Source organism: Mauremys reevesii, linkage group 21, assembly GCF_016161935.1.
Source record: "Mauremys reevesii isolate NIE-2019 linkage group 21, ASM1616193v1, whole genome shotgun sequence".
In the NCBI taxonomy this organism is placed as follows: domain Eukaryota; kingdom Metazoa; phylum Chordata; order Testudines; family Geoemydidae; genus Mauremys; species Mauremys reevesii.
The window spans coordinates 18,880,458-18,905,856 of NC_052643.1; the positions used below are offsets into that span (position 1 = coordinate 18,880,458).

Consider the following 25,399-nt stretch of genomic DNA (forward strand, 5'->3'; position numbering starts at 1 on the left):
GTGGTTCGTTCAGTCCTTCAGACAAGCCCCCGGCCCTGGGAATGCATCAGCGCATCCAGAACATACTCTGCAGCCTCAGACCTTGTGTCTTGATTGTTAAGTGCAGCTGCCCCCTGGGCCCCGCTGCCCCCGGGACCCATCTTGTCTGCTGCCAAGGAGATGGAAGCACCTCCTCTAGCCCGTCACATGAACATACTCACCCTTTCCCATCCACTAGCCCTTCGTCCTCCTCCTCCACGTCGGAGGCAGGGCTGGTGCGTGGGGGGCATGACCGCGTGGATACGTTCCGGGCCAGAATGGAACCTGCAACCAGGAAAGACGGAGGAGTCACCCAGGAGACCGAGCCCCGTCAGGCCCTGGGCACAGGTCGAGGCTCAGCACCCCTGCTCAGCAGCTCTAGGGCCAGGAGACTGGGGCCTTTGCAGCTGCACGGGGAAGCCTCTCCTGCTGCTTCCGGGGGCAGCAAACCCCTCTGCCAACAGAGCCATCACTGCTCCCTCTGCTGACAGGCCACGCCATCCACGAGGATCCGTTCCCCTGCCTGCCTGGTGCTCTGCTAGCGAGAAGCCCTGCTGAGCGGCATTTGGCATGGTGGGGCTCCACAGGGGAGGATTTGGGGATTCTGAGCCCTTGGGAACAGGCCCCCGGGATGAGAACAGGGCAAATCCCCGCAGCGGGGAGGAGGAGCCCGAGGGACGAGGCCCGCTGAGGTGGGAGCACCATTGCTGGCAGTGCCCTGCGGGGGAGGAGGGTTATGTTCACCAGGCCCCGGCCCCCATCGCACCCAGGGCTCCCAGCTCTCACCTTGGGGGGGCAGGTCGAAGCGGATGTGCCCGTCGAAGTGCATGATGCCGTGGAACTTGCGGTCGCAGGCCTCACACAGGTTCAAGGGATTGTTGTGGTTCAGCTGCTGGCACTCGGCGTGGTGACATACCTGCGAGAGGAGAGAGGCCATTGGACAGAGCCCTGACCCGCTACCCAGGAGCCAGCGGGCTGGAGGTGCAGGGTGAGCCAGAGACCAGGCTGCCTGCTGGTTACACTGGGGTCCCTTCACTGCTCCCTGCGGTAAAGGGAGCTCAGTGCCAGCAGATCCAGCCACTGGCAGGCAGAGAGCCAGACACCTCCCCGGCATACCCCCCATGCCACCCCCTTACGGGCCTCAGGCCATGACCAGAATGCCACTGTGCTCCAGCTGCTCCCCCATGCCCGGGGGGCAGGGCCGCCAGGCACAGCCCAGAAGTGGTTCTAACCCACAGAGATGGTCCAGCTCCTGGGCCTGGCAATGAGAGTGGGGCCCAAAGGCCCCTCTGACAGGCACCTCCCCTCACTCCCAAGGGAAGGAGCTTCACTTGCCCTAGGGGAGCAGGGTGGCAGGCCTGGGGCCAGCCAGCCCTGGTGACGAGGAGCCACACCTGGGAGAGGTCAGGTGATTTCCCGGCAAAGCTGGGCAGGAAGCTGCAGCGAAGGGGGAGTGTGCAGGGAGCAAGCCAGCGCTGGCTGAGTCTCCTGGAAGGTAGGACAGACGCCAGCCAGGCAGGGCCTGGGAGTGGCCTGCCAAAGCAGGAAGGGCCCCGAGAGACACCTTGTTTGGGGTGGGCTGTTGGACAGACTTGGTTCTGGGATTTGGAGTTAGGTTTGGGGTTTATTTTATATTAATCAACCCAGCCCCTAAGAACGGGTATATTTTACCACAAAAGCCTGGGAGAAGTTTTATTTGAGGAGTCCAAGGGGGAAACTGAGGCCGGCTGCCTGTAGTATGGCCCCAGGGGACGCTCAGGAGGCCCATTTACACCAAGCTACAGGAGCTTGCTGGGCATCCACAGTTAGTGGTCTCAGCTCTGTCTGCCCCTGCAGCCTACACTCACACGAAACCTCGCCCAAGGTCAGTTCAGGCCGGGCTGGGCCAGGCCAGGCCAGGCACCGGCAGCCAGCCTGGGAGATCAGGGCACAGGCCAGCAGGGACCACAGGCAAAGGGAACTTTTCTCTCCCACAGTCAGATCTCCCGAGCCGTTAGAAACTGCCTGGCCATACGGCACCAAGCAAAGGCCCTGTGGCCCCTGGGACGGCCCCAGGGCTCTGAGCCTGAGACAGGGAGACAGACAGAGGAGCAGGGCACGGGCTGTCCCTCTGCAGAGGCTACTGCTTCCTGTAGCCACTGGGCTAGGCAGCGACGGTGCTTGGTTCCTGCTCTGACTCAGTGCTAGAGGGTGAGACCAAGGAGCCATCCCCATGGCCGTGTCCCTGCTTGGAGACACTCCCCGGGGAGGAGACGTGTGATCAGAGGATGGGACTCGGGAGGCAGACGGACCCTTGCTGGGAAAGGATGTGCTGGCCCACCGCACTCCTGTACTACCCATCTCACCTCTCAGCACAGACCCCAGCCCCCCTCCCTGCCTCCACCCCACCATACTCACGGCCATGGCTCCCAGCGGCTGGGCCAGGCACCCCCCGCGCTGCCGGCCGGACTAAGCCCTAGATCGCCAGCCTAGCTTTCCTGGGCCGATAGCTATTGTATCCCAAACGCCCGGCATGCAGAAGCAGCGGCCGGCTCGCTCTGGAAGCTGCCTTGTGTTTGAAATATCGGTGTCCCCATGGCAGGATTAAGGAAACAAGTGTCTGCAGCGAAACAATGCTTGCGAGCAGATCCATTTCCTCCGATTGTGCGCTGGGCCTGAGCCTCCTTTGGGCCACTACACGTCACAGCGAGAGCGGTTATTTTTAAACACACAGCTGAGGCCTTGTCACGGAGTCCCCGGGCGATGCTCTGGAACTGCTCCCTACAAAGCCAGTCGGGACTCTGGTGAAATCTCCTCTCTGTGAGCAGACTATCTCCAGGGCAAGAAGCTCACATGGCTTCCACCTTCCTGGGTCTGATCTTTGGAGCATTCAGCATCCTCTGCCCCTCCGTGCGCTTCCCACAGCGAGTCCGCCCAGCCGGGGTCCTGGGGAAACCACAGGGTCCTGCACCCCCACTGCGCAGTCAGACGTGACTCTCAGCCAGCCAGTAACAGAGAGGTTTATTAGATGACAGGAACACGGTCTAAAACAGAGCTTGTAGGTACAGAGAACAGGACCCCTCAGCCGGAGTCCTGGGGGGGCAGCGAGCCAGACACCCCCGTCTGCACTCACTCCTCGTCCCCAGCCAGCTCCAAACTGACTCCCCCTCCAGCCCCTCCTCTCTGGGCTTTGTTTCTTCCCCGGGCCAGGAGGTCACCTGATTCCTTTGTTCTCACACACCTTTAGCATCCCCTTGCAGGGAGGAAGGGCCCCGGCCATTAGTTGCCAGGAAACAGAGTGTCGGCCATTTATGCACACTGGCCTTTATCCCACCACCTAGAGACTTATGAAATGCATAGGGGAAACTGAGGCACCCCTACAGTATTCAGAGGAAACATTGAGAACAGTCCCACTTCGTCACACAGGCATTTCATGCCAGGGCATCCCACAGTGGAGCGAGGCGCAGCGAAGGGCTCAGGCCTGCATGCTGGGCGATGGGCTCCCTCTTCCTGCTAGCAGGTGCATTAACAGCTTCAGTGGCTGCAGCCAAGGGGGGCCATTAGCACAAAACTCACCATCTGCAGCTAAGGTCAGGCTGTCCGCGCAATCCCTGCTCAGCCCAGACAGCAGCGACAGGCGTAGGGCATGGCTGGCGACCCCCCAAGCACCTCCAGCCCCGGGCACTGCCAGAGAGAGCGGTGTAGAGAGGCAGGCTGCAAGGGGCTGTGCAGAACATGGGCTGGAGAAGGTGTCTACCCCGGCGTGGTGACACATGGTGATACACGGAGGGAAGCAGGCCCAGGCAGGGGCCAGACAGATGAGGAAGGGGAAGACTCACCCACACTCTCCCAGCCCCCCCCCACTTGGATGAGGTGCTTTCACTTTCCCATCCGGGGGACGTCCAGAGGCTCCATCTGGGGGTGTGACAGGGGCTGCCCAGTCCAGAGCGCGCCCCCCCCCTCTCTGGGAGCTGCCCTCCTAAGGGCCGGGCCGGGGTGAGCGGGGCCAGGCCGGGACCCATCTTCCCCAGGCTGGGCACGGAGCCGCATGGAGCTGGGCCAAGCCAGCAGCAATCTCCCCCAGGCTGGGTGGGAGGGTGGAGCCATATCGAGCAGAGCCGGGCCGAGAGCTGTCTCCCCAGGCTGGGCTGGAGGGGAGCGGTGCTGAGCTGGTCTGGGTTATGATTCAACTCCCTGAAGTCTCTTCCTCCAGCATTAACGTCTGTTCCCACACGTTCTCCTTTCCAGGCTCTTCCAAAGCCAGAACCTTTCCCGGGCCCATCCGGTGGCAGACAGCCCTTGCTGAGAATCAGCTCTCCTGGCCTGCACTCCCACACGGCTCCAATCTGCTCCCATGCCCTGAATGCCGGCTCCCCTGCTCCCCACCCCCCGGCAGCGCACCAGGGTGCCGCTCGGTTCTGGGGAGGGTTTCCCGAGCTGTGCAGTCACAGAGGAGAGAGCACTAGGCTGTCCTCGGAGGTCAGCACAGGCAGCTCCCTGCAGTGCACTCAGTCTCACCGGGGTCAAACCCAGGGCCCTGCATTCACTGCACTCCAGTGACGATGGGCTCACAGCAAAGGGACACGGGCCCGGGATCCGCACCAATGACGGGCTCAGAGGGGCCCGTGACCACCCCATGATGCCACAACGCCCACCGCTGCAGGGTGCAGATCCACCCTGAGAGGTGCTGCCACCTCCAGAGAGCAACAGGTCTAAGGAGGGAGGTGGAGGGGGGGTGCAGAGCTCTGCCCTGCACCCACTGAGCCACAGGCTGATCCCGGGTGAGTGGTCCCACAGCACACGGGCCTGGTTCCTGACGCCACACTGGGGCTCTGGGGTGGGGCATGTCTCCCCTCTCAGAGGCATGCAGCACAGCAGGATCTCTGAACACAGCTCGTCTAGCCCCTCCCAGCCACCACCGCGCAGGAGCTCCCCGCCTTGGCAGCTCACATGACTGGTGAGAGATTATCCGAGCAGCTCTGCACATCTCCTGGGACAAGCCAGTCAGATGGCCCCTGCAAGCACACCTGCGCTGCCGGCTCCCATGCACAGCACCACCTGCACAGGGACTGGGAGCGCCTCTCCACGATAACTCCAGCGCCACAGGCACCCAAACGGGTGTCTGCCTTGCTCCCAGATGCACCCACAGCCTGAAGTCAATGGCCCCAGAGTCAGACTGCGAGTCACTTAAACCTCAGCCCTGGTAGTTACAGATAAAAAGACCAAGCTACACACTGTGGGGACCGACTCTGAGCTGTGGGCAGGTCTCCGATGCTAAAGCCAGAGAAAAGCAGCATCAGAGAAAGAGATTCCAGACCAGGTTCAACACAAGTCCATATTCCAGCTGAGTCCACCAGAAAGCCACACAGCTCAGTGTAAATGTGTGCATCTAGAACAAAGAATGCAAGGCCAGACTTACAGCATGGGGGACTCCATCCTGGGAAGCAGAGACTCTGAAAAGACTGGGGAGGAGGGATAATCAACTGAGCATGAGCTCCCAGTGTGATGCTGTGGCCAAAAGAGCTAACGTGATCCTGGGATGCAGAAACGGGAATCTCAAGTAGGAGCAGAGAGGTTATTTTACCTCTGTACTTGGCACTGGTGCGACACTGCCGGAATAGTGAGTCCAGCTCTGGAACCCACAATTCAAGAAGGATGTTGATAAACTGGAGAGGGGTCAGAGAAAAACCCCAAGACTGATTAGAGGATTACACAGCCTGTCTGGTAGTGAGAGACTCAAGGAGCTCCAGCTATATCGCTTAACAAAGAGGGGGCTAAGGGGTGACTTTGATCACAGTCTGTACGTATCTACCGTGGGAAACAGAAATTTGATAACGGGCTCTTCAGTCGAGCAGAGAAGCTCTAACCCAGTCCAACGGCTGGAAGTTGAAACTAGACACATTCAGACTGGAAATAAGATGTAATTTTTTTACCAGTGAGAGCAATTAACCAGTGGAACAGCTGACCAAGGGCCATGGTGGATTCCCCATCACTGGCCATTTTTAACTCAAGACGGGATGTTTTTCTAAATGATCTGCTCTAGGAATTGCACTGGGGCAGGTCTCTGGCCGGTGCTATCCAGGAGGTCAGACTGGAGAGTCTCAGTGGTCCCTTCTGGCCTTGGAACCTGTGACATCTCAGAAGCATCGGCGCCCCGAGTTAGCCTCCTGTGCCACAAACGCAGCTCCCAGCCAGAGGTGCTGCATGCAAAACACCCCTCTGGGATGGTCTGTACACGGTGTTTGCAGCAATCTGGGGGAGGAAACCGTTAAATTGATGCCAAAGCTGTGTGTAGACCAGGCCTTATTGGTCCCTAGGAGACGGGCTGGAAAGGAAGTAAGCTAGGCCAGCCTAGTCAGTCAACGGCATGCAATACAGAGCTTAGGTGCAAACAGAGCTCCCACTCCGGGTCCCTACATATTCAAAGCAATAAGGGTTTGGCAGCTCCTCCTTACTGAACTGTTCTGTGCTTATGCTGAAACTTTGCAAATAAAGAGCCCAGGACTTGTCTCAGGAGCTGTCTGGTGTGGGGCTGGGTTGTGAGCACATCAGCACAATGGAACCCACAAGCACAGAGGCCCAGCTGGGCTGCTGATCCGGTACTTTTCCCTGGTGGCTGCATTTTATACTTCAGAATGTAACATTTCATTCATTAAAAATGAAGACTCAAGGCCTCACGGTTGTGTAGAAAACCTTCAAAATGTGAACTGAATGGAAACTAACCCAGCCATACCTGCAGAAAGCCTGCTGTGAGAACTGCCTGTTTGCCTCAGTGTTCATTCTGAAGACTAATGATGGCTATTCTAATGCCAAAATTGTTAACTCTTTCTCTGCTGATTGAAGCAAGAAAGGACAGTCACTGTAAGATCTACACAGTGAAGATCTACATGATTTTGGCATCATGAATGGGTGGAGCTTGGATAGTGGGCAGAGCCTGGGAAAGTACCACCATTTACCTTTTCCCCCCTAATCTGATGCCAAGGTCACTGGCTTGTGAATGTGCACACCAGGGCCCCTCTGGAGTTACCTCCCCAAACACACAGAGTTACACCGGGGGCTGATGCACACACCCATATACACACAGCTCACCTGGAGGTCACCTGGTGCCACACACACACACACACACACACACACACACTTACACTTCATTCATTAATGCTCAGAGCAGAGACTGGCAGAAGCTTCTCCTTATCTAACTCCCCTCTTCCATCCCCAGCTCAAAGCCCAGGTGAAGCCCTAGGAGGTAGTTTAGCCATTGCAGACCTGTGCCTTCCCCTCACCCCTGCCACGACTTTCCACAATCCAACGTCCCCCAGACACAGCCAGGCTCTCTGCCATGCAGCCACATGGTTCTCAAAGTGGACAAAAAAAATCTGTCTGCCAGACGTGAGACCTGGGCTGCGCCTGCAGCTGCTGCGAAGTTCCCAACACAACACAATCTCCATGCTCCAGGATGTCACCAAGAGCCAGGCCAGGCATCTGGCTGGGGTCATCAGTCAAGGGGAGTCAGCCCAGCGAGCAGCTAGGAAACCACAGTTGACTGGCTGACAGTTTGGTGGCCAGGCAGGGGCGGCTCTAGCCATTTCACGGCCCCAAGCACGGTGGCACGCCGCGGGGGGCGCTCTGCCGGTCGCTGGTCCCGCAGCTCCGGTGGACCTCCCACAGGCGTGCCTGTGCATGCTCCACCGAAGCCGCGGGAGCAGCGGACCCTCCGCAGGCACGCCTGCGGGACATCCACCGGAGCCGCCTGCTGCCCTCCCGGTGACCATGCGGCCCCAAGCATGCGCTTGGCGCACTGGGGCCTGGAGCCGCCCCTGTGGCCAGGGAACATGCAGTATTTGCAGCATCAAACATTTCCACTTAGATGGAAAGGAGCCAAGGAGAGGGACGGCCTGCTGTAGGAAGTGAATGTGAGTCTGAGTGCAGCTGGGATGTCTCTGCAGGGGGGCCAGACCCAGAGGAGGTGATGGGAGCACACAGGTGTCACCTCCAGCCAAGAGGGAGGAGAGCACAGATCCGGCAGAATTCACGGCAAGTCAAAGTCCTCTGAAACACAGAGACAAGCACAAACCCTGCCTGGCTGAAGCGGGGGAATGAGGCAGCAGCAGCTCCAGCTCATTGCTGAATTTTTAAAGCTCACAGCAACTAGGAAACCTAATGCCAGTTGCCCATAGCCCGAGCAGCAGAAGCAACCGAGTATCCTTTGCCAAGGCAGACTCAGGACCCGTGGAAAGACAAACCACTAATCCCCCTGGCTCCAGACTCACCTCTGCCCACAACAGCCAACAACAAATGCAGCACCTTCAGCTCAGCCAGCAGCGACCACCCCACAGGGCCGCCTGTCTCTTCCAGAGCCGGAGACTTCCCCGCAGTCCCCCGAGCAAGCCAGACAGCCTGTGTCCTCGGCGCAAACCCCACTGACTCATCTCTCCGGGAGGGCTGGGTGGAATCGCAGCCATGACAGAATGGTGACTAAGCAGGTGAGGCACCTCTTGGGTTTGAAATGAGTAAGATTTTCAACTTGCTCTCCAGCTGCTCTTCCTTCTTTGTCCAGACAGGCTTCAATTCCCAGGCCCACAGCACAGCTGAGGTACGGTAGTCTGGCTGCATGTGGGGGTGTCTGTCTCTCTCCCCCACCTCCTCCCTCCCTCTCACCCCGGTCAGCCTGCACTCACTGCTGGAACTGAAGCCTCCCAGGCTCCTGCAAAGCTACACCTCCTCCAAGGAGAGCATCGGGTTTCTGACACGCTCATCTGCATACTATGGTCAAACACATTCGCATGCATGGCAAGTGTCTGGTTTGCTCTGCAGTCTGAACGTGGCACCCGCTCCTAGACTCCACCGAGTGGGATCTGGTTACTCCTCGGTTCATGGCCTCTGTGTACATACACCCGGCGTGTTCACGCCCCAGAGAACTGACAGCCTCACCAACGAGCCCAAGGGAGCGGTTTTGCCGGAGGAAGTTGAGGTTGTCTCACTTCGCACTGGCCCTGAGCCTGTTGGGAAGCACAACGCTGGTGCTGTCCTGGGGCGCACTACGCCCTGCAGCCCTGCGCCGAGCCGGCTGCAGGCGCACAGCCCGAAGGAAGAGGTTCCAGCCTCACTGAACCCTGCACCGACTGATGCTCTCGTTCCGCTTCGCAGCAAGGGCTGAGCAAGAGGCTGCAGGGAGCTCGCTGGGCACCTCCCACGGTATCGTTCCCAGCACACAGCCAGGTACCTCGAACCAACCCGAGAGGGGAAAACGTAAACGGAGCCCATTTTGTGATGCTTGTACTCACCTTTGCACAGTCCATCCGTCTGACCTGGAGCCCGTCATTAGTGAGGGGTTGGTATGGGAGCAAGGACGTGCACGTCCATTTGATTCAGGCCATGGTCTCCTAACGGCAGACATGAGCCCAGGCTAATGCTAATGCACCCGCCGTTCATTTTACCCTGACGCCTGGGCAGAAGCAGAGCGCTGCTCCATTCTAGTTAGACAGACACGCGTGGAGACAATCAGCTCTTGTTGCCGGGCTTTCTAGGATTTAGTTAGTAAAGGACAAACAGGTGAATTTTAAAGACCACCAATATGGGGAAGCCGCCAGAGAAATAAAAATCTATGAGGTAGAGGTAACGGATTTTTGACAAAACTTTGTCACCTGCAGCCTCTCTGAGCCTGGTACGTGCTGGGCATTTCCCTGTCAGCCCCTTTTTGCAGTTAAATTTAGCTGCTCAACAAATGCATCACACAACGACCACCAAAGCACTGCCACTGCTACCACTCCGCTCCCCGTGGTCGGCACACAATAGATCTGTAGGGGACGTCCCCACAGGTGGTACTGGAGTGGAGACCACCAATACACCATAGCCAGAAGGAAGCCGCAGACCAGCGTACCCGCACCCAGCACAGAGCTCACCCAGCTCTTGGGGCCCTTGGAAAGCAAACCCTGAATTGTATACTGCAAATGTGCAAAGCCAGTGGGAGCCACCAGCGCCTTCACGTGAACTCTCCCTTTCAGCTCGCAGACCTAGCCCCACAGAGCTTAGGTGGGAGCCCCAGGCTGGAGCCCCAATGGGAGCTCGTCTGTCTCCTCTCCCAGGGACCCATTTCTCAATCTGCTGTGCAGGGTCCCTGCCCCCGGCTGCGGCACCAAGCTTTCCCCAGTGCCGGCACAGGAATCGCTCCCTCCAGTCAGCACGCTGCCTCCGCGTGCTGGGAGCACAGAAGGGTCCATGGGATGCCAGGCTGAAGGCCCTGGGAAGTCACCCTGAACTCACTAAGCACTGACCTTTTTCTAAGAGGGAAGGGAAGTCAGACGTGAAACCCACCCTGCCCTCCCTCACCTCCAGTCACTCCCCCTGCTCTGCAGGACACCCCGAGCCCACGTGTGGGGGCATTAGGCTTCCAGACGCAAGCACGGCAGGTGCAGGGAGCTGGGCCCCACCAGAGGCTCCCACTCGCCCTCCCACCCCGTTCTCTGAGCTGCACCAAGCAGAGCCCAGGACTCAAACATTCCTGCTCCCTGAGCCAGCCTGGCTGCTGGAGGCAGAGTGAACCCTTCTGAAGCACTCGAAGGTCCCGACTTATCCCTATTATTCATTGGATGCGTTCCGGCAGCAGGCAGGTCAGGGCCCCGTGCTGGGTACGGGTGCATGGCGAGGAACCGTATGGCCCCGAAGGGCTTACACGCTGAATAGACAGGGGAGAGGAACCGAGGCCCATGGAGGGAAAGTGACTTGCCCAAGGTCACCCAATAGGCCACTGGCAGAGTTGGGAACAGACCCCAGGCTTCCTGCATCCCCGGCCAGTGCCCTCCCACTGGGCCAGTCTGCCTCCCAGCAGCTTCTCAGGAGTGCCAGTTCCCCAGTGCTCGGGGAGCCCTCCTGAAACTCTCCAGCCAGAGGTTAATGCTTGGCCTGCTCTCTGGGGGTGCAGCCAGCGGGGCTGGGGCACGGACGTACCCAGCAGAGGGATTAGGAAATGTCGGCTGGCACGTCTCTCTTGCCGAGGCCTTTAATGATTTTCCTTTCTGTCCACAGAGCAGCTTGGCAGCCCTGAATGCAGCCCAGCACAATGGCCGGGAATCCTTGAGAGCAGCTCTCCCGCCCCCGCCCCCCCCCGCCCCAGTGATGCCCCCCGGAGGCCAGGCCCCATCGCAATGCCTAGACCTCCCCGCCAGCAACTAACCAGCCATTGGAATTCAGCCTTTCACTCCCCAGCAGGTGCCTCACAATAGCCATTGCCATGGAGATGCGCAGGGCAGCTGCTGCACAGGGTGTTAAGGGCTGGGCCAGCCAGATGGGGCAGCAGGAACTGCCTCCCCCCACTCCCCACAGCAAAGCCAAAGCCCAGCTGTGCCCCACAGCCACGGCCTGGGAGCCAGGACTCCTGGGTTCTGTGTAAGCTCTGGGAGGAGTGTGCTCTGGGGGCTGGGACATGGGCTCAGGGCCTACATGGGGCACCGCCCTGCCCCCGCCCCCCCAGGGCCAGCATCCCCTGCTGTAAGATGTGGGTGATTTTGCACCCCTGGGCTGGCGGCTTCGCTAATTAACACCCCTGGGGCTCCCCCAGCTGCTGAAGAGTGCGGACACGTCTGCCCCTTACGCAGCAGCACCCCCTGCTGGAGCTCTGCAGGTTCCTCTGGGACTCAAGGGTAGAAGCAGAGCCAGCTGGTTTCACCCCCAGCCCCATCCCCTCACCCTCCATCAGTGCTGCCCCCCGAGTTGCTCGACAGTAACTGTGGCCACGGGGCTGAGCCAAGCTGGGGCTGCCCCTGCTGCAGGGACAGAGAGAGAAAGTTCACGTGAGTCGGGGGCCTGTGCCCTGCTGAGCTCTGCAGCCGTCTGCCCTCCTGGTACCTGCGTCACTGTCTCCCATGTGGCTAGACAGACAAAGCTATAGACTTGGGAGCACCTGGACTCTTGCCATGGGCAGCCTGCTCTGCTAGTACGTCATGGCCTCCTGGCGTGCCAGAACCTATTCCCACCACCCGTCATCCGGAGAGCTGAGGGGGTGGTGGCTGTGGCAGGGAGCAGCAGCCCCTCCCCAGCCCTCAGGGGCTGTGCTGTGGGGGGAGAAACATGCCCCTGTAAGCAAAGCCAGATTCCCAGAGAGGGGCCTCTCCCCAGGGACAAGCCCCTCTGGCCGGCAGCATCAGGAGGGGAGCCTTGCTGGGAGCTACCCTCGTTATGGAGCAGGGACACAGCCAGCCTGCAGCTGCCTAGATGCTTGACATTCGCCCAGGCCCCTCCACGCCCACAGATCAGCACCCCCGTGGACACGGGCCTCTGACAGAGAGCCCTGCAGAGCGAGGACCCTGGGCCCCAGGTGAGATCTGACACCACAGCCCCTCCGGGCCAGGATCCCGCAGTCCCGCTGGGGGGCCCACCCCAGAGCCCCGGCAGAGCCCAGACACGCTCTCTGAGTCACCACTGGCGTGTTGTAACCGATACTGCAGACCAGCCAGCTCGAGCTGAATTATAAACCCGCAGCAGGAAGGCTGAGGCTGGGAAGCACCCTTCCCAAGAGGCGCTCAGCTCCGGCCTCAGGAGTCTCCCGCCCTGCTCCATGTGGCCCGAACTGCCCTGGGGAGGAGCTCCACTCTCTGCTGGCATGGGGCAGCTGGCCAGGCCTGTCTGTGCCAGGCTGCTGAGCCGCTGGGGACGGGCAGCTGTCCCCACCTCCACCAGCACTTATCCCCCGGCCTGCCCTGCTGAAGGGCTCAGCCGTGTGTCCCTCCAGCAGCACCCCTTTGCTGCACTCCAGGGAAGTGGCACTGCACAGGGCGGTCGGTAGGGAGCCCCTGCATGGCCACTCCCTCCCCGGCACTCCAGCCCAGCAGGCCCTGGCCTGCCGCACCCAAGCACATGGACACTTTCATCCCAGCGCCAAGTCCACAAGTTACGCAGAGCGCCCCATCCAGCCAGGGCCGGGGGCACCGCTACCCAGCTCTGTATGCAGCACTGCCACAGCTGCCAGTGCTCCCTGGCCCCAAGCAGAGCTGCTGCCTGCTCAGCCAGGCACCCGGGAGCACCACTCCTGCTCCTGCCAGCCACCTGCAGCTTGGGCTGGCTAGGCGGCCAGCAAGCCACAGTGCCAGGGGAGCCCCCAGCACGGCACCACCTCCGCTCCTTCAGCTCTCAGGAGCCCCGCACAGCGAGAAGCCATAGGTCGGTGCAGCAGTGAGAACACACAGGGAGCGCAGAGAGAGACCTCAAGGGCCTGGGGTCCAGCTGGACAAGGAAACCGCTGCTCCAGCACAGGCTGGGAATATCCAGCCCTGTGGATAGCTGCAAAACGGGTCAGGCTCTAGAGCAGGGGTTCTCAAACTGGGGGTCAGGACCCTCAGGGGGTCGTGAGGTTATTACATGGGGGGTCACGAGCTGTCAGCCTCCACCCCAAACCCTGCTTATCTCCAGCATTTATAATGGTGGTAAATATGTTTAAAAGTGTGTTTATTATTCGGGGGGCCGCACTCAGAGGCTTGCTGTGTGAAAGGGGTCCCCAGTACAAAAGCTTGAGACCCACTGCTCTAGAGCACCCCAACAGGCTGCTCTGCTGTGCGGGCGGCAGCTAGCCACTGTGCTCACCATCAACAGAACAAATCGGGCCCTCCGGCACCCTGCTGGGACTGCGCCATCTGCCAGGGTGGGAGGGGAGGGCTGGACGCCTGGCCTCATTCACTCGGGCCAGCTGGGAATTGGAGATCGCAGTGCCAGCCTGCCCTCCGCGTGCCCACGTCAGCAGCTGGCACACTGTGGGCATGAATGACCCAGCACGCAGGAGGAGCTAAGGGGCCCAAGTGATGGCCCCAGGGGTAAACTGGCGGGGGGGGGGCACATACATGCCAAGGCCAAACCAACGGGCCAGGGCTGGGAAATAATCCCACTGCATGTGAGCAGCTGATACCATAGCCGGTGATGGAAAGGCACCTGCAGATCCGTGCTACATGGAGACAGAGGCATGCATGTCCCGGGGTGTCCCTCAGCACTGCTCTGCTCTGGCTGGGGGTCCCCTCAATCACTCCCCTCGGACATGCGGACAAGAGCCCATCTCCAGCTTCTGTGCCAGTGAAGGAGAGACGTGGATCCTCTCGGTGCCGGGACTGGTTCCCTCCCCACACCTCTGGGCACAGCTGGAAGGAAGCTGCTCTGGAGCTTTGTCTGTGTGCAGGAAATGCGGCGGAGGGAGCCCCCCATCCAGTCCCAGTGCAGGGCTCGTCCCAGTGACGACAGAAGCTGGGGGTTAGGAATGTCCCAGCAGCAGTAATCCATTGCGACTCCTGCCCGTTCTCCCAGGGATTAAACATGCCGTGGGTGGGCTGCATGGACAGTTATGTAACCCCAGGGACTGATGTTGGGCATTTGCAGTGAATGGGCCAGGTGCCTTTAGGGAGGGGGCCCACCTCTGGCTGTTTACCAGTAGCCTGCATTCTGGGCGTGCCCAGGGAGGCAGTGGGCTGGAGAGCACACACCCCACTGGATCCCGCCCGGCCTGATGCTTTGCTGCAGAGCCGCACGGCACGGCAAGGGCTGCAGGGTGGGGCTCAGCGCACCAGGCACCCTGCCTTGTGTGTAACCCATGCACAGAGCAGTGGGCAGCTCTGCGTGAACAGCAGAATGGCGAGGCCTTAGGAGGCCAGTCCGGGCACAGCAGGGGTACCTGGAGCCTCTGGCAGCAGCATGCAGCAACCCCCACCCTCCCCTTCCCCAGCCATGGGCGGGGCTGTTGGCAAGGGTGACCCATCAGCGTCTAGTAATGCTTCAGTGTGCATTGTGCACTGTACTGTGCGAACGCCCCTGAGGCAGCGGGGAAGCCTGAAATCTTGCATGAATCTGGGGGAAAACACTCCTGGCGGCTTTGCAGCAGAGGCCGGCTGTGCTAAGCTGGGTTCCAGGCAGAGGCTGTGGGCTCAGTGCCCTGCTTGTGGCAAGCGCGCTCCCTGAGCTCCATAAACAGTGCCTTGCTTTACTCTAGTGCTGCTGCGTCCGTTACCCACCCGCAACTGGCGCCAGTGGGTCAGAGCAACTTCGAAACCAACAGCTCAGGCCCCAAATTCCACCCACCTCCAGAATATCCCAACAATCCGGTCAGAAACCAAATGCAGCTGGTCAGCCGAACTGATCCAGACAGCCCCTGCCCTCTCCTCCACGCCCACTTGCTAGCCTCGCTCATGCAGCCCGGCTCTGCGTCAAGGTTCTCCACGCACACACGCTGTAGGGCACTTCCCTCCTGCTGCCAGCACAAAACCCACCTGGCTAATTCCAGAGCTTCCTGAGAACCACTGAACCAGTCATTGTGTTCGCACCTTGAAACAAAACCTGCAAGGGAAAACCATTGGCGCTGGCCTTGGGAGCCAGGGGCTGGTCCAAAGAGCAGGAGTGCCTTGCAAAGACAGTTAACCAGTCTCTGCATCAGATTTTTCCAGTGATCAGGAGATTTATAAAAACATCCCTGGTGCTAAGGTAGTGGACCCCGTAGAGGAGGATCCAACCCAGGCCTGTATAACAGATGCAGATATGCACTGGGGGCGGGGGTGGCAGTATATGCAGCTGTGTGTCTGAGCTGTATGACTGGTCTGAGCCTGCAAGCTACTCGGGGGGCGGGGAAATGACCACAGCTCCACGGTGCTACAGCCAGCCAGCTGCGACACTCACCAGCCCAACAGTCACATCTCATCTCTAAGAACAGTCTGGAAAATGCCCCTGAACATCCAGCCGACCTGCCCAAGGTGCCTTGTGCCACAACACGCCAAGAGCGCTGGATAAACCTAAGCGCAGCCCAGGGAAGCTTTGTCCACAACAGGCTAGAAAAATAAGGAGTCGGCTCTTGCCAAAGGTTCTGAGTCCAGCTGGAGCTAGCTGCAGCTTGTCATGTAAATCAACTGTGCACTTGGAACCAAACCCCGTTGTTGCTAATTAGTCGGGAGGATTTGCTGAAAGGAAGGCGGAGAAGGGAAGGGGCAGTCTGGGGACCATGGAGAACCCTACGGAAATGCAGCGTTTTAAAGCCATCCTGCTTTCCCACTCGCTCGGAGGTTGCTGTCACCGGCTGCTGGCAGGAAGCAGCACATTGTTTTCATTCTCTGCAGGGGCTGGATTTCCAGTCGCTGGGCTAAGGCAGGAGAATACACAGCTCAGCCGTGATGGCAGCTCATCTGGCGGTTGCCCTGAATCCACTGGACTGAACGTATGTTTCACCCACCTTTAAAGTCCCTCCCAGCCCCAGCTTCCAGTGTTAACGTTCCCTGAGCCCAGCGGTGGAGGCATTCAGCCCTGTGGCCTGTGGGCTCCCCAGGCATTGAATCTAGGTGGTAACATTTCCTCAGCCCCAGCTTTGTGGCGTTAGCCGAGCCCCAGCGTACCCACCTGCCGGGGGAGGACAAGGACCCAGTGCCTAAGCCAGGGCTGCTGCATGTGTCAGAGAAGCCGGAGAGCTCCCTCCGGCATGTGCACCGTGGTGCTGGGGCTGCCTCGTACTGGGGACTGGCTGTGGTAGGAACGCCCGCAGCTCCAAGGACCCGCTCTCTGCCCTTCCCACATGCCAGCCACTTGGGAACCCCCCAGAAAGCCCCATGCTCCAGCCCCAAGATGACTGACTAACACAGGCCATTCAGAGACTCACCAGTCCACTGGGATCCCTAGGGGGGAGCCCCTCGCTCCTGCCCTCCGCGCAGGCCCTTGCATCACTCGCTCTCTGCCTCATCACAGCTCTGCCTGGCAGCGTCCGGCAGGCAGCACTCCGCTCGCTGCCGACTGCGCCGTCCCAGTGCAGCTGAGCCCGTCTCTCAGCACAGGGGGACAGGGCTGAGTGCAGAGCACCTGGGGCCAGTGCTGCACTGCAGCGGCTAGCGTCCCTGCATCCCCTCCCTCATACGCACCCAGGCGTATGTGCAGGGGAAATCAGCGGACACAAAGCCATGCTAAAGCTGGCAGCCGGATAATTAGGGCGGTCGGAATCTACCACCCCTCCCAGGAAGAGGCAGACAGCTGGAATGTACCATTCATCCACCGGCATCTGCCTGCGGTACAATGACAGGGCAGGAAAGAGACACAGGCCCGTGTCACACAGTGAAGTCAAGTCCGCCAGGCGGAGCAGCCGGGAGCAGCCGTGGGCCCCCTGGGCCTGGGAGACACAGAAATGCACAAAGAGCCCAGAACCACCACCCCTCACCTCCGGCTGCAGGCAGGGGGCTGGGGAGGGGAGTGCTGGATTCAGAACCAAAGTTCCTGGGCCAGGGAACAGCAGCCACAGCCCTCTGGAGGGCATCTGTCCAGCAGAGCGAGCGCTGTGGCTGGAGTCGGGGCAGCGGGCAGCAGGATGGGACACCCAGCTTCCCCCAGCCTGTTGCTCTGTGTGCGGCAGCAGCACCCAAAGGCCACAGCACGCTGGGCACTGTGCACAGTGTTGAACTCCTAGAGCTTCAATCAGTCACTGGGGATGAGCCCAATCTCAAATCCAGCCCCAAAGCTTTGCCCCGGGCTCACAGCCAACCGCAGAGCTTCCAGCCACCGCTGGGGTCAAAAGTCACCTGTTGTCCCAAACCCACCCAAGGTTGGCTTGGAAATCAGGAGATTATCTTTAAAAACAAATGCTGGGATTAATCACATGACTCCAGGAGCTGGAGCTTTAAGGAAACCACCACCAAATATCGAGCAACTCATGCTGCAATCGCGAGACCTTCCCCCCAACACACCTTGCACGCTGCCTGACATTAGGACACATCAATTACCTGGCTTCACTTTCCCCAGGCCAGCCACAAGCGGCTGAGCCCGTGTTTGCCAGAGCCCCCCTCCCAGACGGAACGGCAGCCCCGAGCGGCCCGACGGGGACGCAGCCCATCTGCTGCACTTCTCACTGCCTGAGCGCTTCATGGGTACCTGACACCTAATGCTCCCTGCCCCTGCGGCACAGCGGCCTGGTCAGCCACGAGGCTGGGGCTCTCCCCTCTCCATACCCCGGCCCCTGTCCCAGATGGGCCTCCCAGGTCCCCTGCCATCCAGACAGGACTCCCCACCCCACTTAGCAGTCTGGGATGGGCAGGAGAGCTGCACCCCCCAGGCAGAAAGCCCCTGCACTGCACCCTCCTCTGAGTGTAGCTGCTCCCCTGGAGATGCTGCCGGGCCCATCACTACAAGGAGCAGGAAGCAGCTGGGGCTGGTGTGGGCAGAGCCTGGCACAGGCCGTGCTACAGTGAGTCCTGGGAGGCCCTGGGATTTTACAAGGGCACCAGAAGCAGCGTCCAGGCAGGCGCCATCGGGGGGAAGCAACCTGGCAGCAGGGGGCTCCATGCAGCTGGGCTGGGAGATCCCTGCCCTCACGCCTCACTGGAAGGCTGTGAAACCCAGGCACGCTGAGAGGAGAGACACCAGCCCATTGTAACTACCTGGCCCAGCACCCCATTCCCTGGGGCGCAGGACTCAGCCTCGTGCTGTGGGCAGGCAGCCCACAGGGTTCACTCCAAGCACCCTGTGCTCCGGGAGGATAAACAGCCTGAAGTCAGGCTGCCTGGCACAGCTTCTGAGCTGAGAATCCACCAGAAGCCATTCCCATGGGAATTCCCGAGGTGCTGCTCCTGGAACGGCCCTTCTCCCAGCAGAACGTGCAGCTCCTTGTCCCCGAGGCCTGTTGTATCTGCCCCCTTCCCCGAGAGGAATAAACAGACGATCTGCTGAGCTTCCCCTGCAGCATGGGGGCAGCAGAGGCGGATTATGGTTTTGTGGGGCCCTGGGCAGGAGTAAACGGGGGCCCCTCTCCACCCCCTCCCACCTGCAGTCTCCCCTGCTCCCTCTGTGCCCCTGCCGGGGAGCAAGTGGAGGTGCGGGAGCGCCCATTTTTCCAGGGCCCCTGGGCACGGGCCCCACTGGCTAATCTATCACTGGGGGGCAAGCACTCTGGGCCTTGCAGCCACACAGTGTCCATGGCTGCTTTGGGATCCGACTGCAGAGAAACCAGCTTCGCCGGTGCCCAGAGCCCAGCATTCCCCATTAGACGCTGCGCTCGTGCCAGGCTTCTCCAGCCTGTGGTGCTTCCCAGGGGACAGTCTCAAAGCAAGAGAGGTTCTGCCATCCCCGCACCGCTGCCTTGCTGAGCTCCCCACCACTGCCACAGGGATGTGACTGCAGCCAGGAGCCCTGCTGCTACCGCACTGGCTGGCTGGGACTAGCAGGCAAAGAACCTGCTGGTTAGCGGGAAGAAGTGGCCCCACCTTCACCCCACTTTCTCCCCCTCACCATTGTGCCCTTCCAGCGCCGCGCCGCCCCCCCTCCCTTCTTGACCATGTCACTTCCCCTCCATGCCAGGGATGTCAATGCAAGTTCTTCCATGTTCCTCCCGTTCGTGGAACTAACCCACCCCCCTCTGCCAGTCCCCTCTAGGCTCCCTTTCCCCAGGACACTGCTGGCAGAAGGGGCTGCAGCGTGTCACCGAGGATGTTTTGGTTTGCAGACTAAACGGAACTCATGTCTAGTTACGTACACAGCAAACAAACTCCTGCCCCAGTTTCACCCTCGACAGGAAGCTGTCTGCAGCAGGAAGTGCATTTCCCGAGGGTTGTCAGTGCCTCACACAATGGGGTGTGGACGCTGACCAGGGGCTTGGGGCACTACTGCAACACAAGCAATGGGGAACAATCTCCAGGCTCCTGGACACGTAGGCCAAGCCCTGCCTAACCCCTGCAGGAGTTTCTTGTGCTGTCAAAGCTACGGGAGAAACATGGAAGTGAAAGAGAAAAGGATTCTAGTCATGTCCCCGGAGCAGTGCAGGACCGATCCCTACAACCGGCAGGGCTGCAGCGTGAGACTGCCCCATTGCAGCCTGCCCACCAGCAGCCAGGAACTGGCCCCAGGCAGTAGGGAAATCAAACCACCTTGGGGAGCAGAAACCCCGTTGTGCTGCCATGGGAGAGGCAGGAACTCAGCGCTGGTGGCCCCGAGATGGGATCAGAGTGAGACAAGCCCAACCGGCACCCGCCAGAAGCATAAATTAGAGGATGCGAGCCATGACGTTTCAGACTAACACGGAAAAATCCAGCACCAGCACAACACTTCCCTGAGCTCCGTGCGCCTCCCTGCAGCCAGCCCAAGAACGCGACGGAGGCCGCGCCACCAGGGCGCCTCTCAGATGGGCCAGCACAAGTCAGTGCCCTGCGTGCCAGCTGCTAGCGAGCGCTGCCACCTGCTGGGTGCTGCTGGAAAGTCATTCACGGAACTGCAACAGGCCTCAGGCTGCATCATCCAGGAGCAGGTCATGACAGAGGGGACTTGAAATCCTGCCGAAAAGTCACAATGGGCCAGTAGGGCCTGTCCTGCCACCCAGCACAGAATCATCCCTCTGCTGCACGGGGTTTGCAAGCAGCCCTGCCCCCCATGTTTCAGATCATTGCTCTGTTGTTTGCAGCCTGACAGACAGAACCCTGTCCTGACAGACGACAGATGGTGGGAGGGGGAGGGTTTTTCTGCGACATCCTTTTGGTTCTCATCTGGTGTTGGGGTGACTCCTGGCCCTTTGCCTGTGTTCTGGGAGCTTGGCTGATCTGCCTCTTCTCTTGTTCCTTGTCTCTCACGTGTGCTCCCCTCTCTCTGCGTGCCTCTGTGCACCGATCCTTATGCGCACAGCAGCTCCACTTCCCAGCAGCCCTGGGCAGGAAGTGGCCACCTTTCTGTATTAACATAAATAATGCACTGACCCTACTAGGGAGAGTCTGGCTCTGGCAGCCCACATACCAATGGCTCCTGTCCCCCCAGGCAGGTGCTGAAGGCCCTGAAGCAGGAAGCTTTACAGCCCTTCTATTCTCTCCTCCCAAAGGTAACCAGGGCAGTTCATGGCTAGTCCCTTCTCGAATCTTGCAATGAGTTCCGCTGGGCAGTTAGGTCCTGCCAAAAAGGTATGTTCATTGATCAGTTTTACATGTATTGGTTCTCCATCTCGGCAGGGAGTTACGTGCCAGGAGCAGCGTGCATCTGGCACCAGCTGCACTGACAGAAACCATTCCCTCCCCGCAGAATGAGCAGGCTGCGCTCGGAAACATGCGATGGACTAATAGGTGCTGCTCCCGCCATAGCAAAGCAGCTCGGTGCATCACGCACGACACAGCCCTTCCAGGCGGCAGCGAGGATACAGCCCCTGGGAGCGGCTGCCTGCCCAGGCGGGGGCTCTACTTTCTAACTGCTTAGCTAAGGCAGATGGGAAACTTTCCATGTAACCCTCCCCAAGGCCACTCAAGCCAAGTGCACAGCGACAATGCGGGGGAATTAGGGAGCCTTTAATCTCCATCACTCCAGTTTGAGCTGGAGCCCAGGACATGTCAAGCCGAGTTCTGTAACCGCCACTGAGCCCTTTCTGCGCCTCTCGGCCCCAGCACAGAACCACTCTGGAAGAGAGGGGCTGGCGGTCTGTTCCGCGCCAGCCAAGTGCTCAGCTCCTTGCATAACCACTCTGAGAACGAGTTCACCCGTCCCTGTTGCTGGCTCACCCTGGGTACCGTGCCCCACTGCACAGCCACCAAGCCGGGCTTGCTCCAGGTGCTGCTGTCCTAAGGAGTCCAGGCAGGCGATGCGGCGCACACAGCAGCCAGCGTAGTCCGAGTTCTGTCTCTGTTCTCGTCTGGTGCCGCATCTCCTGCCTCCACCCCAGGGTACCCAGAGCAGCACAGGCCTCCCACTCAAGGGACAGTACCCTGTGTCCACTACAGCCTCCAGCCACGAAACCCTGGGCCCCCCGTCTCCTTTACTGCCCTCCGCAGGAGAGGAGCTCGACTCCAGCATGGTCACCAGGCTTGGCTCAGACCGTGGCAGTTACAGGGGCATGGGACAGTCCTGTCAGCCCTGGAATGGCCCCTTCCTAGAGCCTGTCACCTGTGGCTCCACACCCCATTTTACACATGGGCAGCCAAGGCACATCCTGGCTACCTGAACGTGCCCGGTCACCCAGCGAGTCAGTGATCTGGAGTCAGGGCTCCCGGCCCTGCCTAACCGTAAGTAAGGCTAGGTTAGGTCACTGAGGTCATGGGAGTCACAGAATCCTTCCGCCCCAGGGGCTGCGGGACGCCAGCTCGCAGTCAGTGGGGCCCCGGCAAGGTTCCAGCAACAGGTGACAGACCCCTGAGGGGGCCCTCCTCAGGGTCCCAGCGATGGGGTGACGCCTGGGTGAGTGGCTGGGGGTGTCCCGTTTTCTCTGAGAAATATAGTTACCCTGCAGCTCCCAGCCGCCGTGGGCCGAGGGCTCCCCACCCCCAAGCTTCCAGCTGCCGTGGGCGGAGGGGAAACCCCACAGCTCCCAGCCCCCATGGTGGCAGGGGAAACCATGGAGCTGCAGCAGCAACTTATCCTGACAAGTGAAAGAGAATTTCCCTGCACGCTCTGCAGCCTATGCCCAGCGCCATCTGGAAAAGCCCCCCAGTGTGGTCCTCCCCGACACCAGCAATATAAATAAGGGCCATCACATGCCCCTCTGGAGCGAGAGCGTTCTGGAAACTTACCCGTCACACTCCACAAACACAAGCGATAGATGTTATCTGGGTGCCCAAATTAAACAGTGGATACTCCTGCAAACCCTTAATTACCAACTCTCATAACAACCTTGTTCAGCCCAGCGGGTGAAAAACGACGACAGGTTTGCAAGCAAATTCTAGTGTTAAGTAAACAATCACTTGGGTTAATTCTCCGCGCAGATTAATTCTTAGCCAGAGATTTGGGGCTACAAATCATGTTCTACTAGTGCTACTGTCTGTGGGATTAGTAATAAAGGGGCAGGGTTATTTCACTTATCCTGGTGTTCGCTCCTGGAGAATAGCGGGAGGCTACTGAGTACCCTCTCCTGAGAAAGGAGCATGCCCAGAGGCCCGAGGTGGCACCAGAGGCTGGTCTCATCAGGTTTCTGGCACCAGTTCTCCAAACCAAAGAACCTCAGCCTGGGTTGGCACAGGCTCTAGCCTCGAGGCCGAGCTGGCCCAGGGAGACGGGAGCAGAGCCCTGCCAGGCTAGTAACTAACGGTGCTGCTGCAGCCGACTTCCCTGGCACAGGCTGGTAAGGAGCCCTGCTGCATTCTGCTCTGCACGGACGGGCAGCACTTCACACAGAGCAGCTTGCGGTGTTGTTGGGTCTTTGTCTATTCTGAAGCCTGGCCTCCTAGCCTAGAGGTGCAGAACTTGCTCTGTGGTGGTGACAGCACAGTGCCAGGCCAGCCCTTCCACGCTACTCCTGCCAGACAAGACACAGTCGAGTTATGCATGGACTGACGAGCTGGGAAGAACGACTCACATACCATGGAATCCCCAGGGACTGGAAACACACTCTGCTCCCCTCCCCTTGTCCACCATTCCCCTCCTGGCAATTTCTCTGGGGTCATGGCCTGCCCAGGAAGCCTAGGGCACTCACAGGGGCGAGGCACAGCGTCCCGACACTGCTACACAGAGCAGAGGGAGCTGCAGCTGGCAGTTGTGTGAAACCACAGGGCGGCCCAACCAGACCTTTCATTTCCCCCAGCGACAGCACTGACTGCTCCGGGGCTGCCGCCACCTCACCCACCCATCTCACATGGCATACCCTGTCCTCATCCTCAGCCAAACCCCGCTCCAGCGCCCTGGCAGCCTGTCACTCAGGCCAACACGTGATCAATTCACTCTCCAGCTCTCATGTCTGAATCGTAAGGAGACACGACAAAAGAGACACTGAAAAGCTGCAAAATCCAACCCAGGTCCCCACTCTGGAGCTCAGCCAACTAGGAGAGCATCACAGCCCACGACGACGCCAGCTCCCCACTGGAGCCCTGCCTCCCGTCACATCCCACACTGACAATTAACAGTCCACCAGACAGAGCGGGACACCTGCCCCAGAAGCCCTTTCCATTGCTGCCGGTGCACGTGCCACAATGCATCCCTGACAGCCTGACCGGCACACACAGGGCTCTTGCATGCTGCTTTGCTGACGCAGCCCAGCCCGGCAGCATCTTGCCTGTCTGTCTATCCCGATACGTCTAATGCTCCCATCGCCACCGTGTCCAGGTGCCACGTACAGAAGAAGATCCACTTGCTACCTGTAGATGGCCTCAGTCAGGTCCTGCTTTTGGGGGGTTGTTTTGGAACCCACCTTTCTGGCAAAGGACAATGCTGTGGATTGTGCGGCAGAGCAAGGCCGGTGCAAAGAGGCGCGTCCTGCATTGCTCTCTGACCACCAGCACAAACGCGGAGGGCAGTTTGTTTCCTAGCCGAGAAGTCCAAGCATCCCCTGCTGGTCTGGTCATGCCTACATCCCCTCTCTGAGCTCTGCCAACACAGCACCCATCTGGCTCTGCTAGCCTAGCTTAGGTACTGCCATAGCCCTCATTACGGAGCGCCTGAGCACCTCACAATCCCACAACAGAGCTATGGAAAGAAGTACTGATATCCCCATTATGCAGATGGAAAACTGAGGCACAGACAAACTGATCTGCATGAAGTCTGTGGCGGAGCAGAGAATTAAACACGGGTCTCCAAGTCCTAGGTTCATCCTGTAACCATTGGGCCATCCAGCCTCTCGTGAGTACGAACAGCCAGTCCTGCCAGGCTGTGACGAGGAAAGAGGATCAACATGGGGAAGTTGTGATCTTCAGGCTCGTTCCACTCCTCAAAGCTGGCTCTGAAGTGAATGCTGCCAGGGTGAAAGGCCAGGCCCCGCTCTGAGCCCTTGCCCAAATGCTGCTTTACTAACGTAACTAATTTCCCCCTTTAAATTCATCCTTAAAAATAGCTGGGGAGTGAAAATCCTCAGAAATCTGTGCCAAGAGCAGCTCCCTTTAAGGGTCATTGCTTCATTCTATTTGTCTTGTTCCTCTCAAAATCCAGCACCTAATTCCAACAAACAGAGCAGCCCCACACGTCGGCTTGGAACAAAAGTTCCTAATGGTGTTGCCAAGGTTTTAAGACTAAACAACAATCTCTCTTGTGGCTTCAAGAATTTCCACATCTCACCCTTCCAGTGAAGGGCAGGAGCCATTGCAAATGAGCCGCAAGCCTGAGTGACACAGATTCTAGGCCCCTCGGAAAACCTGGGTGCTAATTGCCGGGGAATGTTCTGAGCAGTGAACTGTCCCGTCAACTTCAGGGGGACGTCATCCCATAAATCATCTGAGAATCCAGGCAATTTAGGACGTAGGGGGCGGGAAGTGGTGCCCGCGGCTCCAGGGCTCCTGGCCAACAGCACATCAGTAGCAAACTGCTACCTGTTCAAGTGAAGTGCTAGCCAGGGCTTCCTAGAATGCATTTATAAAAACCTGCCACACTTACCTGCAATAAAAAAGTCACCAGGAAATAGCCAATGTCTGACAAGCCAGCAGAAATTTTAGCTGCCTGTAGATTCAGTGCAGAGCGGGAGCAGAACATTCCCAGAGCAAGCTCCTGAACCAACAGAGCTGGTTGATCAGCAAGAGATAAGATGCCCTAA

At 59.3% G+C, this 25,399-nt stretch overlaps 1 protein-coding gene across 10 annotated transcripts in view; it reads right to left on the minus strand.

Moving 5' to 3' along the window:
* The window catches only part of PLEKHG5 (pleckstrin homology and RhoGEF domain containing G5), a 100,431-nt gene that overhangs the window by 19,604 nt on the left and 55,428 nt on the right, over positions 1-25,399 (minus strand). For 5 of the 10 annotated variants that reach the window (XM_039509439.1, XM_039509447.1, XM_039509438.1 and 2 more), the window contains exons 3-4: positions 805-934; positions 201-303 (exon numbers count right to left, since the gene is read on the minus strand). In XM_039509439.1, the coding sequence (XP_039365373.1) occupies positions 201-303; positions 805-934 (233 nt within the window). Of the gene's footprint in view, positions 1-200; positions 304-804; positions 935-2,415; positions 2,483-8,264; positions 9,240-10,941; positions 11,087-16,603; positions 16,884-25,242; positions 25,290-25,399 lie in introns of those variants that run through there. The other 5 variants (XM_039509448.1, XM_039509440.1, XM_039509442.1 and 2 more) reach the window with 5 other exon arrangements.